General features: G+C 44.4%; 1 protein-coding gene across 5 annotated transcripts; it reads right to left on the reverse strand.

Annotated features, from left to right (window-relative positions):
* Nucleotides 1-2,082: 2,082 nt before the first annotated feature.
* LOC142575128 (uncharacterized) lies at nt 2,083-18,440 on the reverse strand. 5 transcript variants are annotated; one of them, XR_012826585.1, is made up of 3 exons: nt 18,041-18,432; nt 11,537-16,463; nt 2,083-6,797 (listed from the first exon to the last, which is right to left on the reverse strand). XR_012826585.1 is itself a non-coding variant. In XM_075684155.1 (3 exons), the coding sequence occupies exons 1-3, from the start codon at nt 18,153-18,155 to the stop codon at nt 12,681-12,683; spliced, it is 315 nt and encodes a 104-aa protein (XP_075540270.1). In that variant the 5' UTR covers nt 18,156-18,440; the 3' UTR covers nt 2,083-12,680. The 5 variants fall into 5 exon arrangements, 2 of the variants coding, with proteins under 2 accessions (XP_075540270.1, XP_075540269.1); XR_012826584.1 differs by having other exon boundaries at nt 2,083-6,836; XR_012826583.1 differs by having other exon boundaries at nt 2,083-10,555.
* Between the last annotated feature and the right edge of the window lie 953 nt (nt 18,441-19,393).

The raw sequence follows: 19,393 nt of genomic DNA on the forward strand, positions 1-19,393 counted from the left end.
TACTCTCAATGTATCATTTGCGCTGAAATAGAATACCGCCCATTGCTCAAAGCAGCTTCAATATAGATTCCAATCGGAAGAATAGGCAGACTTGTGGCAGTATATGACTTTCTATAGCCATAAAAGGCAAGCTAGCATAGTGGGGCATCTCAATGCTTGTAAAAGCATTCAACTGCATGTACCTCGAAATAACTAAGCTCAAGCAGACACTATCAAAATTCGTGCTTGTCACGGTGAGTTGGTGCGGGAACTTGAAGGTGTCGCTTTTCCTTCATTTTAGAGCGCAGCTCTTTGGCGTCCGTTCCTGGGTTTCGCGTCGTCGTCGGCGTCGTCGTCGGCCTCGTAACCAGCTCCGCCCCCCTTTCATCCCCCCAGCGCTAGCAGCGACCGACTGATGCCGCTGACGCCGCTAGAGAGTCAAGATAACGTGACTGCATAGAACACCGTCGCCGCCATGCAGAAAGAGGAGGAAAGGGTCCCCCCCCCCTGTTCTTGTGTGGCGGATAGCTGGGGTTGACTCACTATCGCCGTCAGCGGCATCAGTCAGTCGCTGCTATCTCTTCCCTCCTCCCTTTATCGTGTTGTCCGCTCGCTGCGCGCGCTTCTGCCCCCATCGTTTGCCGCTGGGTGTACACGCCGCCCCCCTCCGCTTCCGCTTACTGCTGGTTGCTCTCGACGGCGGCGATGAGCTTCTGCTTCAGCCTCGCTTACTGCTGGTTGCTCTCGACGGCGGCGATGAGCCTCCGCTTCGGCGGCGCGAACGGCAGGGTCTTCTCGGCGGCGGCGCTTAGCCTCTGCTTCCCCCACGGCTGTGACAACCTCGCGAGGCACTTGTATAGATCTCGTCTTTGAGAATCAAGCATTGGTGTACCAAGTCGAACATATATCAGTCTATTTCTCCGACCACAAAGCTTCCTTCATGACTGTCAAGAACTGTTAGTGGAGTCTTTGTTAAAGGAATACGTGTGAAAAAAAAAAAAATTATGTGATAGCGCATACATGTGTTGCTCGATTTCTTTGCCTCAATCTATCCAAAAGGTGAAACAGCTTATTTGCTGCGCTCAAATTTCGCATTAGGAAGTAACGTAATCGTCGGTAATTTTTTTTTGTGTGTCTCATGTTTTTGCTAAGGCTCTTGCCACAGCAAAGTTGCACTTGTGGTATTTTAGAAGGGTAATTTACTAATCACCTGGATGATGTCATTTCCTTCATTTGGTTGCACTTTGTGCATCAGTGCAATAAATAGGTCAAACGGCTTAATACGAAATGTTGCCAGGCCATTTTGGCACAACACTTGTGGATAGCATTTTGGTGTGGCTTGGGCGAGACTGAAAGAGAGAAATTGACACATACAAGCACAAAGGCCAGGCACTGTGGCCTGCACAACCACTAGAATAGCAGCTAGTCTTATCAATTCATACTGAGTATCACAAAGTGTAACGTTGCAAGAACTGTAGCTTGGTTGATGAGACAAGGCACTTACAGCTGTAGCTGAAACATGTGTGATCAACATGTACAAGGTTACAATACTCTACACCCTTTTTGTATTTAAGTTTTTAACTTTGCCCACAATCTGATTACAGCTTTCCAGAGTTCCTTGGAAAATCCTCTCATGCACCTACCATGTGGCGTGCAAGATGGCAGCAGCAGCTGTGGGAACAGTTGAAGAGGCGAAGAAAGGTCCACTTTATAATAGGTTGTATGTAAATAAAACTGATTGAACTCAACCGATTCGGCTTCCACTTTGGCAAGACAATTGTCAGCAAAGCAATGGGCGATACTAATAAATAGTGCATAGAAATTCTTGGAAGCCCCGTCAGCTTTCTTGCTGTTAACGGGCTGTGTTGGTGAGGTGGTTTAGGCAGGGAATGCCAATTCATGAGGGATGGTCATGGCCACCATGTTCAATGTATGTGCAGCATTAATCAGTTCTCTAGACCGAGTGCACTAATGTCATGGCAGGCCAGCACTTTGTCACATGATACATTTTCGAACCTCGCATGCTTTCTTTGGGGCTGAGAAAATTAATGAAGCATGAAACTAAAATCGGCATGTTGCAGTTTTCAATTAACCATCACTGCATTTGTCCATTCTTGAAACAAATTTTATTGTACCAAATGCATACAGAATGAATTTGTGGAATATCCAAAGTACATTTTGCTTGTTTTGGTCAAGCAGCTGGCAGAACAAAACCACAAAGTTCCAAAGCAGAAAGGTAACACTTCTTTTGAAGTACACAATTGGCGAAACAGTGTTGCTAACACACGAGTGCAAAACTTGCGGCCGAGTAAAAAAAGAAGGGAGCTGCTACACACCACTTGGTTCCTTGACCATTAATTTTTTTCTTTTGTGGCTGATTTTTAAAAATCCTTGCTATAGCAAATGCAAGGACATCAGAAAATCAACGCACAACAGATATTGGTGCTATGGTGTAAAGTAATGAAGATATAATTTTGCATGCACATTATTTAGTCTGAAATAGAGGGATACAGCACAAACATTACTCTTCAATCCCAATAAAAAATATGGAACTCGAGGGCTATGGATAAATCTTGAGGGCCTCTGCTTCTGTAATGTGCAGCTATACTTAAGTACACAAGCGTTTTTGAATTCTGCCTCTACCTGGGTGCAGCTTTGTGACCTGGAATGAAAAGCCACAGCCATCGAGCTGCTGCAGTGGCGACATCACAGTAAAAGGTGATAGCGAAAAATTAAAACAATAATATGGCCATGCAACTTGCACATCAGATAGGTCACCTGAAGCTTCTATTTCCAATTTTTCTGGTGTTGCATAGAAGGACAAAAATTTTGAAAAGTAATAGTGTACGATTTTCATACATTAACAATTATGCATATCTAGTTTTTTTTTTAACCATGCTGATATTTAGCAAAAAGTTTTGAGCACGGAGAGCCCGGCGTTTTTGCAAAGGAGTTTCTAGGTGAGTTGGACACACTTTGCTGCTAATGCGAGTTTCAGAAAATTAATTTTGAAAAATTCAGTCACTTTTTTATTAGTAACTTGGCGGCAGCCTTCTAAATGGCATATTTGGAGGCAGTCGCATGTGAACGCACACCCTTTCTTTTTCTAAATCTCGAAAATTGCACTTATTCTGAAATATTGATTATCGCGCTCAATTGAGTACAATCAAAACTTGGTGCATCCTCCTCCACATCAGGCGGCAGTGCCCTGTCAAGAAGTGTGGGACAAAGCTTAAATGATAGCCTGACATGGCACACTGACGCACATGCTTGCCAGGCAGAGTGTGTCGTATCAGCAGCTACAATGACTGGCCAAGATGTTTCCATCTGATGAGATAGCGGGACCTTCTTTTCTGCGCCTTCTTTTCTTTTCTGTTCCAATATTGCCTCGATTTACCAGTAAAATTCAATGATGAATATCTTGAATTAGGTGCAACTTTCAAGATTTGTAAGAAATGAGAGTGCATTAAAATGTGACTGCCTCCAAATTTGTGGAGTTCCAAAATAGAGGAATTCCTCTGCAAGAATGCCACATTTGCCGCGCTCATAACTTTAAAACAAGAAAATCTGTATGGTAATAAAAGACACCCTGCACGTAACAGTGTGCATTGGAGCATTTCATGCAACCAATATTCAAGCACCTTCTGTCTACAAAGAATTCATAAAGCAAATTTATGCATTAAGACTGGAATCAGTTACGAGCACTGGAAATGCAAACACTGTTACGAACCCTGGTCACATGCCAGGCATTGTGTTGCTGCTCTCTGCGTAGGGCCTATGAATAAAAACCACCTTCAACATCGTACAGTAAGCTACCAATTGCTATGTGTAGGAAGACTTACAGTTCTTCAAATGCAATTATGACCTAGACATTCTAAAGCTTTTCTAATAGTGTACTTTTAGTGAACAAGTACCCCAAACTTGAACAACTCTGAAGCTATAATGCCATTATTATCTGAAAGATGCACTACACATTTTTTTAACGCAGTAAGGAAACATTCATAATCGACAATGCCACCATAGACATGAGAGTCATAATATTGCACTGCGTGCAGCAAGGATAGCACAATCTCGCACAAAAGATTAGTCTCTCCCGCAGCCTTTGAGGCCCCCTTTATTATGTCTCGCTTATGATGCCGTGACATGGTACGAAACCATGATGACGTAACTTATGGTCATGAGTTACTCTTGAATGAAAGCTTGTGCACACATGCATATTCCTGCATTGTAATTCTGGAGTGCACTTACAGTAAGGACACTGTGAAAAGAAGAAAAGGCCAACAGCAAGAACCAGGCGGCGCAGTGCTATTTGCACCTTCTCGGCTGTTGTCGGTTTAAGTCACCTTCACAGCAGCAGAGTCGTGTTATGCGGCGAAGCATATCTGAAGTTAAAGGGGACACTGTCACAGGGCCCCTGCTGGTGCTTATGGTTACCCGACACTATCAGCTGAAGTACTCGTACTGTGACCTCTTCATGCATTTGGACAACACCAATCGCCATGTGAAAACCTCTGTTCACTGCTAATCTCGCTAAGAGCCTAAATTGTTTCCAAACTACAAATTTCACCAAGTGGCAAACTTGGCAATGCTTCTGGAACCTCATTCTCAAGTACTTTAATACTACCAGGATGCTTCAATGTCAAACTGGATTGAAAACCTGGGATAAGATTGCGCAAGCTTCTAGCTTTCTGACTGTTTGCTTCACCTTCTACATCAGTGACTAGGCAGTGTTCAATAGGCGCTCCCGCTTCACCAAGCAGACGACCGCTGACGAAAGCACGGTGAAGGCGAATAATGAGAGCGCAAGCAAACATTCAGAATGCAAGATCTCGCCCTTTGATTTAGAGAAAGGAAGGATAATTTCAACACCAAGGAACCCAAGTATGCGTTCAACAACAAAAGCTTCTGAACGGGCCACTTCCACATCAGCACTGCGGAAAGACTGATTAGCTTATCACCCAGCAGAAATTTTCACTCGTGGCAGAAATTTTCACTGCCACAATCGCAGGTTCAAAGATATTTGCATGATGAAATTTTGGGCCAAAAAGAAGATCCGTTTGAGTGATGGTGTAAGCGTGGTGCCCACTGTTGGCTCGGCTTGTGAAGAGCGACCTGTTGATACCAGACACTCTAAGCAGCTCTTTTCGATGTCTGAATCGATGGTGACATGCACTAGGTGTCACTGCTCTTTGAACATGTTGAGCTGTTGTCCTTGCTTCATGAAACATTAAGTAACTACAGTTATGACATTGTCAAACAAAAGTGTTGTATTAGAGAATTTTGTTAACCACGAAGCATAATATCCCTGTACATTATTTGCTATGCAGTAAACTATTTTGCACCTCTGGTTGGTGAAAAAAAATGGATTTTTGCAATACCAGTAGTATTCATATTCGAAAAATATTCGCTTCGCACTAAGGTTTCATTATTCAAATTAGCTTTGAAATTGAAAAATTCATATTTCCACACCCATAGTTTTGCTCAAATACCTGGAGCACAAGTCATTTGAGGACGTAACTTCAGGATTAGCAACAGTATGCCACCAAAGAGTCAACACAGTTCAAATTTTTTTACATTCTTTTACAATTGTTTCCTAATGTACATTCATTAAAACCATCTTAAGCTTCAATAATTGACTAAACTAAACTTTGATAACAGCTGCATGCTTGGATCGAACGGTGCATGTTCCGGCCACTCTAGGGTAGCAGTTTAGGAGAAAAAATATCCGTTACTTAGGAATTCCACTTGGTGACCTTGTGCAGAGAAACCCCGGCTGGACCTTACCATCTGAATCTGCTTCACAATGGCTATCACTGGCTTTTTTGGTGTTCTCGATGGCATCCACTTGCTTGAGAAGCTCGACCTCAATGATGTCTGACCACTGGCAGCACTTATTTCTGTTTATCACAGATGAAAATTGCCTATGAGCTCTTATTTCGCCCAAAACACAGACTTTTGCCACATTTAAGAAAGTGGCACTCTCCAAGTCAGTGTGGTCAGCATGCCTGGCATGCACTTTCATCTCCTGCGTCAGAGTGAGTTACTATCCCAGATTAATGTGCTACAGAGATGACAGAGAGGTTGGCGAAGAAGTTGTGCCCAGACAGATAGAATGATAATATTTATGTCTATTGCAATTCAAAGCCATCTATTAGAGCACCTTGCACCACCAGAGAAATCCTAATGGCTTCCTTTTCTTTCACCTCATAATGTGGGCGGTAACACCCCATTAAATGATCCCTAAGATGGTTTTTGTCAACCCTGAGGAAATCTCTCACAGAAAACTTGTAGACAGTCTTAAGTGTTGTCAGATTACTTTTCAATGTGTTCTTTATCATCACTGTGGTGGTCGTAATTTCAATTCATGTGCAGCACTCACACAGTGCGCACTCCTTGCAGACATCTGTAACTAGTGGCAGTTCACCAGCATATTTGAAGGGAGGAAAAAAGAGCATGGCCACACCAACCACACCACAGCATGTGTATGCATCAGATGACATTGTGGAACCTAATTCTATGTCAGCAGGAAATGCATGGCTTCTGTCGCTATTTTGAGTGCAAATATTTGTCCCACAGGTACAGAGAAGTCATTATGGCAACCACATAATCCAGGCAGCTTAGCGCTGGGCAACTGCAATATTTATGAAGCAGCACACTGCATTCAAAGCCAGGCACTGTCACACTTGTCTGGGAAAATCGGTGCTTGTATACACAGGGGCCGGACCATTTCAAACCACAGTCACGTTGAAACTCTGTCCACTCTTGTAGGGTACATTTTCTGTGTAGTCGCTGCCACTGCAGGAATAATTTTCTTCCAACTGCACAAAGAGAAAATTGCAGCACTGTGCTCTGCAGTGCTTGGTGCAAAGGCAGAACAGCCATGAGCCTTCTCCCATCCACAATTCAGAAATCCGCCAATACATAGATGGCTTACAGTGGCATCCCTACAGGCAGCACACACCACCTATATGCCGCCACTTAGTTTGCAACACACTGAGGGTCTCCATGCCTTTATGTAAATGCTCAAATATACTACAGGACAGGATCTTTAGGGAATAAAGGTTGTTTCACGGTCCTCACATCTATGCTGTGACAAAGCCAACTCCAACTGCACAGGTAGAAATTGCTGTGGAAAATTAAATTTTACAGTTCCATGTACCATATTTTCCATACAGTACTATAGTCTGCAGGATCTAATTTGGGCTGAAAAAGCCCCTCTCATTAAGCACCATGGCAAATATTAGTTATAGATACATTGGTACGTTGGAAGCCGTCAAGGGAGCATTTTCTCAAACAAATATTTCTAATTAGTTCATTATTAAAGGAAATGGAAGAAATTGAAATGTTGCATTTTCACGCTGCCAGGAGGCGAGTGCTAAAAGCAACAGCACTCAACCCCTTTGCCTCCAAGTGATCTTCCTTCTTCATCTTCCCCCATGACGGAGCCAAGGGTTCACGTCACACTCGCATGACAAGCCCTGTCTTTTCTTTCCTTTTTTTCTTCTCTTCCTTTTTTGCTGTGGGGCACACATCCAGGGATGGCATTTAACATTGTTTGGCTTACGAAAGTCACGTGCCATGGTTGGTGATATTGCAGGCAGCACGTTTTACATAGAGACATTTGTGCATGTAACCTTGACTCTGGCTGAAGCAGGGCTTCGTTGCGACCATGATGGCATTTGTTTAAAATTTCAGCTGTTTTCCCACTGTGCATCATTTTGATAATTTGGAGACAGGATTGTTAGTGTGTGATCTATGCATTGCACTTGTCGGTTTGCAACTTCTAATCTTGGTGAGACGCCTTTTCAAATAACAAAGTGCGACTGAACTTCCTGAAGGCATTTGCCTTCAGGAAGTTCAAGGGAAGCAGCCCACATCCGCATACCTTATTCACAGCTGTCAATTCTTTTTTTGCTGCTGCTCCGTATTAAAGATGGAAACCCAAGACTGTGGAAGTAGCGTGGGCTTGGTGGTCTGGAGCTTACCATCGGTTGTCGGATCGAACCGCTGGCACCAATTCTTACAAACTGTGCACCCAGGTGCTCAGGATCGTGCCGCTGACTGCATTTTGCAGCGGCTCGCGAGTCCTCAGGGGGCCAGGCAGGAGATACGGCAACAAGGCAACGAGTAACAATGAATGTTTACTTCACATTGTTACGGAGTGGTCAACTCTGCAAGTTTCCCGATGGAGAGCGACAGACATGCTAGTTTGATCAAAAACTGAAGGCTCAATTCCATTGGCGAAGACGTCCTTTATAGTGTTTGGAATACCCTTGCTCAAAAGAAGGAGAGAGAAAACACTTTCTACGCTGGCGGCCACCGCTCGATACATGGAAGTGTTCAACAAATTTTCTAACCCCCACTGGCTCAGCAGAAGGAAAGGCACTGACGTGCGTGCACACACACACACACACACACACACACACACACACACACACACACACACACACACACACACACACACACACACACAGAACGCTGGCACCTTCTCTGTCGAGGACGAAGAGAAAGAGCGAATGCACACACGAAGCTTAACCGTCCCACTTGCTGAAGGGAGACAGCACTGTGGAGACTACGCAGACATCAGGGTGTTGTGCAAGCCGTGGGTAAGAAGGTGAAAATGCCTGTACAAATGATAAGGTCTTTTTGCTATTAGGGCCTCCTAGGCGTTTTCCAACGGTTGCAGGCGGCTCGGCGTATTTAAAAGGTCCAGCCTTTCACTGTTGCTTTGGCGCCGCGACACAAATCGTTGACCACACAGGCCAGTCATAACATCAGTTAGACTAGTTCTTGCGCACGCTCAAGGACACTGAGCTTGAACGACGCCATGAATGCTCTGTCTTTTCAGTGCTATTAGAACTGTTCTTGTATTTTCTGTGTATACGAAGTCGATAAATCTCTTGTGCATTTTGCAACGTGGCCTTAGATATCCAAGCACTGAAACGCAGCCACATGATCAGAGTGAGCAGCATTCACTTGCATATCGTGAGTTGCCAGAATAAATTGAAGATATTGTGCTGCGACTATCATTACTGCGTCATGAAGCAACCAGAAATGACAGTACCATGCTTCACAATGCGACTTTCATTTCTCCCCTGGTGCGCTTGTACTTCTCTGGTCCCCTTTCCACTGTGTAGGGCTCCCAGAAAAGCTTTTCTCAGGACAGGGGACCATACTGTGCGCTCAACCAGGTGGCACCCATCACCACAACATTGCCCCAATCAGACTCACCTTGTCATCTCTCGTCCTGTCCAGTGACGTCCTTCACATTTCAAGGATGAAGGTTTAGCACTGTGTTTCCGATGACTCTCTTTAGAGCTCTGGGACAGCGCTTCCGCTGCCCAGAGTAATGCTACAGAACAGCGATTCCACTGACCCCAAGCAGGTACGCCATGTTTGAAGAGACAAAGATAAAACCTTGTGCAGGCTGTCCGGCATGCATATACATCTTTTTCTGCGCCTCTTTCTAAGCAACAATACTTTCACTGGTGAACAGGAAGGCAGCCTTTGTTTCTTTTTTTCATTATCGTTTCTCAGTTTTACAAGGCCATAAAGAAAAATAAAGAAAACAGGAAAGATTGCAAACCAGCCCTGCAATTTTCCTGAATTATTGGAAACGAATATGTGCGAACAGAGGATGCCAAATGAAATGAACAGCCAGGTGCAACAACAAGTGACATCATTCAGGTGGTGCAGGCGGTTTGGCGGGCCCATAAAATGCCTTAACGAGATTTATTTGAGCGTGAACATGGTGAGAAGGCTGCTTCTGCCTTGCAGTGGTGTAAAGACTGCTGCATGTCTGGAGGTTAAAATGCTCATCATTCTATCATACATGGAAGTATTCCGACTATTTAGTGGAGTCATGGGAAAGCCACTCAAGCCTACATTAGCAAAATGTGTAGTACTGATTACAGCGAACACACTCCCTCCATATTCATGCAACCGAATACAAACATACTGAAACCTGAGGTGTACCTGACGAGCGTACCTGCCAACAGCCCATAGGACAGGAAAGGCAAATCCCTGTGCATGCATAGTGAATTCGTCACTGCTGTGCATGCTCATTTCGGCAAACTGGCATAACAGATGAATTGCGAGAGCAATATGTGACTGTAAAGCACGTGGCGCATCTTTGTCACCATAACTTGAGCTTGGTGAGAATCAAGTGGTTTGATAAATGTACAACAGAGTCAGCAATGGTGGGACAGTTCTTAGAAACTTCACAGCATGCCCGTCTGCCTCTACAATGTAAAAAAAAAATTGGCTTTGATCCAAGAGCCAGATCTTTTTGACTGGGCAACATTCATGCACCAGCTTTGTCAGTTTTTTGATGCTCCCACTACTTGTGCTGAGGTCGCGAGAAAAGCCCAGAGAGAGTATACAATTCGAGAATCATGTACCTCTTACATTGTGGATGTCCTTGCACTGTGCTGACGCATGAACACCACCACGTCTCAAAATGATCGAATGCGACATATTAAAGGCGCAAACACTGTTACCTTATACGTCCTTGGTATGCAGAACCCCAGCACCTCCACCACTTCTAAGGAACCGCTTTATTCTTGCCGAGCTAGAGCTATGGCGAGGAAGAAGCGACACACACTACGTACGGATGAGGAAGATGAAGGAAAGTCACATTGCGCTCACAATATCGCTAACGTGGTAGTTTCCCAAAGGAAGCGGTCACACCACTGCATATAAAGTGTATGCACAGGGATTCTCATATGTCTTCCCTGTCCAAGGGACTGGTGGCAAGCACCACAGAGCAGCACTGGTCAGGTGCATTCCAATTAAATTCTTAAGAATTGAGAAAAGGCCGATTCAACACAGAGCAACGATCTGACACCCTTGCCAACAAACCTGTTGCACTGGCATTAAGTTTCAGATATTTGCGGCCACACATAGGTAAACCAATGGGCAAGGTTCTGACTGGTGTTGTAGTGAGTACTGCTCCAGGAGGGCACATGTAACCGGCAAACAGAGGCCTCAGGAGAGCATTAGAATATAATCAAGGAGGCGGCAGGGTACCTAAGGGGCAGCGGAGGGATCATAACTGGAAGCAGGGCGGTCCTAAACTGGAAGCAGGTTATGTTGCTCCAACTCACGGACCACCCTGACTCCAGCCTTGTCCGTGAAAGCGGACAGCTGATCTTAAAATGCGTCAGAAAATTCGGAAAGTACGACTTACACACAGCCTACAGACATCATAGATATACTACTAGCACGCGCAGGCCTCGGCGAGCCCCAACCCATGGACCAGTCCGCGTTCTAGCTCTGGTGTCCCCGTTATCGATTTGGTGTCCTGGAGACGCCGCCAATAATATGAAATAGTGACACGTTGTTACTAGTAAAAAACACGATTTAAGCCGCTAACGCTACGTTCAGCACTGCCGCGCCCAACAACTTCTACAACGCCTGTGAGAACTTCACCAAGCAATGGTTGTTCTTGACAATACTAAGAACTTGTGAATTTTGTGTACCGCTCATGCTTAACTTTGTAGTGCACTGTGGCTTAGTGAAGCACTACGATTGCGTGTAGCATACGTACACATCTTACCTGATAGACGGTGAACAGGGTCTTGTACAAATATCCGCTGAAGAAGAAAAGACTACACCTTCACACGTGTTAAAACACATGCCAAACTTGAAAAAACAGACGTACAATGAACCTCCACACGTTAAAATAGCAAACGCATCACTTAAAAGGCGAAAACTATTGAAAACTTTGCAAGCGCCATGGCAAGCGCAAATCCGCCATTGCTGCTGATATTGATGTTGATCAGGCTGTCCCCTTGCGATCGAGTCGGCAAGCGCGTGGAAGCGCGTTTCCTTATTCTATGGAAGCGCAATTGGCGCAATGTAGCCAAAATAAATAAAGAAAACTGCATCAACTCCAAATACACACACGCAAAAGAAAATCGTCGGGATTCTCTATAACGACGTTTCCAACCCCTTGACCGATATTTCATACAGCTCGTTGCATTAATTAAAATACCCGCAGTGCATTGTTTTCATAACGCGCTAAAAAAATTTTGCGCTTAAGCTTACCCGCACAAACACGCGGCGCAAATTCGTAGAACGCCACCAGTGCAGCCCCCCACCCCCCAAGAATATATATGACTAGTCAATAATAATAGCATGCAATTATAACGTGAGCGTCGGCGCAATCAATGGAGAATTCAATTTTATTTGTTATAGAAAATCAAATGCAATGCAGTAAACAATGGATAGAATTAAGCATATAGCTTCGAGTCTAAAAAAAATCTGCCTTGAAACTTGACGTGGTGACGCGGCAAATTGTGAGTATATGATTGAAAATAATTGCTATAGTGTGTTCGTGTATGAGTAAGCTTCTCAAAAGGAGTTTCAAGTGTTTCCATGGTATGGTAAGCTTATATCTTGATTCCTCAAGTTTTTTTTTTATTCATATAGGTCAATTATGTTTAAAAAGCGAATTGGAAATCCCAATGGTTTTGTTTTTTACCGGGGGAACACAGAGTTGAGCCACTGTTTTGAAACAAACTTTTATTTAAAGTAGTTACAAGTAACACCGACACCCTCGCTCATGACAAAACAACTTTCACTCACTGTGTCCAGACACTTGGTTCAAGTTGCATGTAATGCTTCATCTCCAAGCTTTGCGTGGTTTCTTAAAGGCATTGTGAAATCTACACGGTGTTTTTATTTTACACCTCCTCATCTCATAGTACAAGATCTGAAATGCGTGAACAAGAAGAATCAGGCCAGCACATATTCACAGAAATGAACTCTTCACAGTGCAGTTGACAAGTGCAAAAATTACAGCAGAAACTGCCAGTCACATGATATGAGCAAAACATAACTGTTCTTTTTGCGGGAAAGCCTCAGTCCCATGCCGACATTAACCCATATGGTGGTCATCACTGGCAATGTTTGAAAGATTTTCAGAAAATAGAGACTGAATGTCTGGAGTATTTATCATAAGGGAAGTAGAAACTCGCACGTCTTCTAAACAGCCCTTTGCAGTGCTAAATGTATGCTGGCTATTGATAGTAATAAATAGTATGACTGTTACAACTGTTAAACAAGACAAAAGCTCACAGGAATATGAAGGCTTGAAGTGATAAACAGTGTTTGGAGGGAGAATGTAGCTGGAGTGAACCTTTTGACAAAGATTTGTCTTCGTCAGTGCCGCAATTAAATTCGGCACAGCAATCTTTATGCACCTTTAGCTCACTTTCCCACACCCTCAATGTAGGATGAAGAGGAGAATAAGATAGTGCGTAGAATGAAGTTGAAGTGTAGAAAAGAAATGGGGATAGAGAAGGTAGGAGCACTGTTGTAGATTATTCTTCCAAGGTTACTCTTCCAAAAGAAAGAAAGAAAAATATTAAATGTGTAAGGAAGCATTGCCAATTGTTATTATGCCTACTCAAGTAAGAGATGCACCATAAGGGATGCAATATTAAACTGATCTGATATGTAGGGTGGCCTAAAGCTTTCTGCATAGTCTTTACAATCATTATGACACTGTCGGCTGCAGCTAAATATGCAGAAGTTTTAATTGAGTGCTCATGAACAGAGCAACTTATCCAGACTGCACACAATACCATTGCATATGCCCTCTATTTTGGTAATCTGAAAAATAAAAGTTTATTCAAATGGGCAATAAGAACATCACATGGAACACAAAATCTAGATCGAATTATGAGGCATGCCACAGTGCGGGACTCAGTATTATTTTTGACCACCTTGGGTTTTGTGATGTGCACTTAAATTCAACTACACACTTTTTTTTTTTTCATTTCACCACCACTGAAATGCAGCCACCTTTGCTGGGATTGAACCCGCAAGCTCGAGCTCAGCAATGCAACATCATAACTACTGCGCTACTGAGTGTTTACACAAATTTATAAGTAGCAAAACACATTGGAGGCTTTTGCACACTGAAGCACTACACACCATCCAATGCACTTCCTTACATCTATGTACAGACATACTTACCAGCGGTTCATATGACAAGCATGGAGGCGTGCTCTAACACACTACCATCCAACAGCTGCCACATACCAGAGATGACCACTGGGTTTGTACCTATTTTCACAGAACACTTACCAGCAGCTCATACAACAAGCATGGTGGCCTCTCTCGTGCTCTAACACACATACCATCCAGCTGTGACATATGGCTGCACACCACAGACAAAAACAGACGGGCTAATCATCAGAGACCACATGTCATGATTTGTTAACATGCGAGCCCTCAACCTGCTTCAATAAGGCACGACAGCACAGCACTACTGCACCACTTCGCTCTTCCTAACTGCACTGGAGGCTTGTTACCAGTAATCGTGCCCTGCTGACGTGGTTATCTCTTCAGTTTCTATGTTGCTGTCCCTAAGCTGTTATTTAAGGACTTCCTTTGAGCTTCAGTGGGCCTTGAAAGGCTAGATGATGGCTGCCACAATCTAGGGTTTTGCTTGCATATTCAGCCTTGTGGCGTGGTCTGGAGAATCGGTACGTCGGCCGAAATGCGCGTATTTTTTGTAGAGTGAAACCTTAACAGGTGCACAACTTTTTTGTTGGCTGGTTTATTTGAATGGTCTGGCATCTTTCTTTTTGGGTCACTTTCACTTTCAACAAGCATGAAAACTGGCTCAAACAAATTGTTTGCCTTCTCAGCCACACCCTCAGAGACTTCACCATCTGATATTGCCTGTCTGACTGAGTCCATTTTTGCTCTTAAGAGTGCTGAGCTGGACACTGCTTTGGCTGCTTCCAGCTTTGTTATACTCTGTACAATGTGCAATGCCCGACTTGCCTCACATGCTTCTTCGGGTGAGCTCTCATGGGCCTTGTTGCTGCTAGTTGGATTAGCGTTGACCACAAAGTGAATGTGCTTGCACACTGTAAAGTGTATAAGATGGTCATAGCAAGTGCACATATAAGTATGCACACACACTGCGCATTCCTTGCACCTCAAAGGACAGCAAGCACCATCTCCCACTTTTGACACTTTATATGAGAGCCCTTTAATAGACTGAGATGGCACAGTCCATATGCCATCTTCATTTAATTTGGCACAAGCTGCCATTTCACTGCCAGACCTGTAGTTCTTCTGAATTCTGCTCAGCTTCTTACCCTTTGCGCCTTTCATCATCTGGATAGCCCTTTTCATTAAAAAATGATTTGTCAAGTCCATGAGGGCAGAAATTAGTTTGTCACCATGCTTATTCTGTTTTCTCTCCAGCATAGTATGCTTTAACGTCCTGTGCTTGCTCTCAACGTGCATGTTAGTGTTGACAGCTGCTCTAGTCCTAAAGCAATAGGCCCACTCTTGCGGCCTAACTGCATAGTGGTCATTGAAGTACTTCAGGAAGTCCCTCAGTTTTTCTTCCTCACTAGAAAGGAATTGCTTAAAATAATCTTCAAATGCCTTTTCTGCGAGGAACTCTAAGAGTAGCCACACACTATGGTAAACATGTGGCCTTAGCTGTTTCTCTACACACTCGAGTATCTTCTTACGCCAATTGTTATCCACATGCCAGGCACAGAGAAGTTTCTGTTGTGCAGCACCCATGACCATGGACCATGCTTTGTAGAATTGTGACGCATCATCAGATATCAATGTCTTAGCAGCCACTTTTTTGGCCATGGCTGACTCCAGATATTTGAAGAATGCTGTCAAAGTTTGCTCGTTCATCCGATTGCAGATGAAATAAGCTATAGCTACACCTGATCCTACTTTATCTAGCACCAGAAGAGTGGTCAGCTCAAACTGGTACTCTGTAGTTCCATGTGTGGATTCAAGACATACAGTACCTGCAGGGCCCAATTTTTCTAGTAGCTCCTTCTGAGGCTCTGTCATCAGAACAAGAGCAAAGTCTGCTGAAGGAAATGTACCACTTGGGTCGACTGCACCTTGTGCCTTGTACAGGCGGACAAGTGTTTCACCTTTTTCTTTCATCACAAGCACCCACGTGTCTACACTGATAGCGTCATTAGTGTGACAATGTTATGGAGCAGCAATGTTAAACTGCTGTTTGATGTTATGCAGGGTTGAGCACTCTGCCAAGTGCACTGGCCTCAGCTTGGATGCCACAGATGTTCTTACTCGCTTTAGAATGGTTTTCATGGGCACACCCCTTTCTAGGTTCTCTGCTACGCTGGCCTTTTCCTTGTCGCTCATTCTCAAGTGCTGAATTTCTGGCTTATGACCGTAATGGTTTCTTTGATACCTGACTTTTATGGTGGTGCCTTCAGGTGTCGGACTCTGAGTATTGTCCATTGTGACGGTAATAAATGAAAGACATATCTTACCAGACCTACAGCTCCCCTGACTTTTCTCCCGACGGTCACTATGACCTTCCTTTTTCCTTGCCTCGCCTGATCTATTACAGTGATAGTGGATCCTTGTCCCTCCACTGGCCAGCTTTTCGGAGCCCGTGGGCAAAATGACCCAGCAGTTCTGGCTACTCTCTTCTTCTGCTTTCCATTCATGAAATTCTGTAATAAACGCACAAAATAACATTAGATAGTGACAAGTACCTTGTGGAGAGAGATACAAACAAAAATAATCACATTGAAGGTCTTGGACATGGGCTAATGTAGCATTTATTTTACTCCCTCACCTTCAATTCGACCGTGTCATGAGGTCATCCTTGATATTGCTTAAGTTTCTGTTGAAATTGAATTTCAAATGCGGTGCACCATAACTTCAAAAAATTTATCATATTAGTTTTGTTTTAATAAGAAACAAATATGAAACTTAAGCATGATCTATGCTCACTCCTTCCTCAATATTGAATAAGACTGTACATTCACAGCAATGCTGTTACAATAAGACAAAGACGAACTGAGAGCACGTGGTGCAAGCTACGCCCCAGAACAGTGTGAATCCCTTCCCTCAGTTTCTTCTTGAAAAGCTCCTGCTTTTCAAGAAGAGCTTGATTTTTTACTGTACATAGGGGCTTGGCGAGGGAGTGTTCCATCGTCACGCGGTTATGATCTGGCTTGGGCATGCGCCTGGTTCGAAGAGGCAGCATTATGTGCCATTTCAATAAACCAGTTGCTAGTCTGCGTTCTTCCTGTCTTCTTGTACATTGGTGTCTTTTCCCAAGCGCAGTTTACGTTCACAAAAAGATGTCTTACCAAGTAGCCTCTCCTAACACACTCTTCTTAAAGAAAAAAGGATTGCGCGTGCGTCAAATTTCGCTCTACCTTATGAAATCTACAACCAGAGTCCTTCAATTGAAGGACTGTGGTACTACTAAAGAATTTTCCCAAAGTACGCCGGGAGACCAAGCCGCTGACAGCCGCAATTGCAAGTGTGGTCCTGGACCTACGTCGGCCTGCATTCGGACCTATTGCGGCCTGCACTGAGGCGAAGACTACACCACGCACGCAAGTAGCGCAGAGCAACGTCAGAACGCAGAGCAAATTCCTCCTCTTGTTTAAGTAAAAAAAAAAGGGGGGGGGGGTTGCGCGAGCGTCACATTTCGCTCTATTCTATGAAATGTACTGCTAAAGAGCTTGCCCACAATACGCTGGGAAACCATCCCGGCGACATCCGCAAATTCATGTATGGTCCCGGTTCTGCGTCTCTGCCGCATTGCAACGTGCACTGAGGCGAAGACTAAGCCACGCACGCATGTGGCACAGAGCAACGTCAGAACGCAGAACAGCTTACTCCTGTCGCTTAAAAAAAATAAGATGTACAAACGTCAAATTTCACTCCAGTTGCTGTGCAGGATAGCAGACAATGCCAAACGTATGTCATGTAGCGCATCGCTGGGAGCGCGCACACATGACTATACTATAGATGGATAAACAAACAAATTATATTTAACGAGGACACAAACTTCAAAATACCCCAAGGAAATAAATTAGGCACCTGCGCAAAAGCTGCTCTTCGCGAAACAGATGGAGAAAGAGAAAACAAAGGCCCGCAAAGCATAAACAACTGCCTTTTTGGAAGCACACTGCGCAACAAGAAATTAAAAAAAAGTCCAAGATATAATATTGCGTTTAAACGTCATTTGCTCACGATGACTGAGAATAAATTTAATAAAACTGTTCCTCACCCTTACTGTTCCGGAACACCAGGTGCACGTCAGCCTTGCACGTCAGTTGTGCGCAGCGATCTGGTGCACCGAATACTTCTCCATTGTAGGCAGGGAAGTGCCACATACGTCGCATTTCATCAATTTCTTGACATCCACGGCCATTTTATGAACGTTCCTGATGTGTTGCAGCATGTTCTTCCTCTGTATGAATAGTTTGCTGCAAAATTCGCAGCGACGATCGTCATCGCCGATGGCAGCTCGATCACAGACGCGCGCCATTCCGAAGCGGAGTAGGCGGCGTTTGGAAGCACGTGGTTTCTGTGTCATTGCACTCACTACAGCAATACAGAGAAGAAACCTCCCCAATCACGTGACACACTAGGTATTCGGTGGCCCCATAGGGACAGTTGGAAACCAACTTAGGGAACCAACATCCGGGAACGCAGGGTCACGTGGATGTTGCCTTCTATTGTTCACCGGCCTCAGCCGGCCTGCGGGGAGACGCATGTCACCGGGGCAGTCACCGGCCGTCTGGCTCATGACGTTTGTCCAGAGCGCGCGCCCATTGGTGGATGCTCGTGTGCCTCCGGATGGATGGATGGATGTTATGAGCGTCCCCTATGGAACGGGGCGGTGGCTTGCGCCACCAAACTCTTGCTACTATGCTGCCTACCTACCTAGGTTAATCAATGAGAAACAAAAAAAAGACACTATGAACTACCACGTCCAAATTTTCTGATACCCTATTGCGAACTGTGCTTTTGTACGTCTCCGTCTTTTGTCGTTTCCCTACTTTTCTTCCACCAATCCTCCAATCGCCTCTTACAGATGTCTATTGCGGACCTGTTTGCTTTACCATTGCTCCCGCTGAACCCAAGGGCTTCAAGGAGGCCAGTGGTGCCTAAATCGACCGCTGGATAGACGTCTTCACATTCTAATAAAATATGCTCCGTCGTTTCCCTAGCTTTACCGCAGCAAGCACATGCTTCTTCTTCCTTCTTATATCTCGCTTTATAGGTGCGTGTTCTAAGGCATCCCGATCTCGCTTCGAAAAGTAATGAGCTTCCCTTTGAGTTATCATAAATGGTTTCTTTCCTAATTTCGTTTTTTCCCCTTAAGTAGTTACTCATGGCAGGTTTCTTTTCCATTGCCGCCACCCATGAGATTAATTCAGCCTCTCTGACTTTCCGCTTGACCTTCTTTGTTGCTGTGTTGCCCACCCCACAGGCCGCATACTTGCTGGTAAGCTTCCTAGTTCTTTTCCTCCACTGTGAATCAATGTTTTGCCTGTACAGATACCTGAACACTCTCCCAGCCCATTTACTTTCCTCCATATTCCTCAGCCGTTCTTCATACTCAATTTTACTGCGA

This window comes from Dermacentor variabilis, chromosome 3 (genome assembly GCF_050947875.1).
Source record: "Dermacentor variabilis isolate Ectoservices chromosome 3, ASM5094787v1, whole genome shotgun sequence".
In the NCBI taxonomy this organism is placed as follows: domain Eukaryota; kingdom Metazoa; phylum Arthropoda; class Arachnida; order Ixodida; family Ixodidae; genus Dermacentor; species Dermacentor variabilis.

What these genes read in the sequence shown, in the direction of transcription:
- LOC142575128 (XM_075684154.1), bottom strand. Translation starts at nt 15,924, where the DNA reads ATGAAAGAAAAAGGTGAAACACTTGTCCGCCTGTACAAGGCACAAGGT.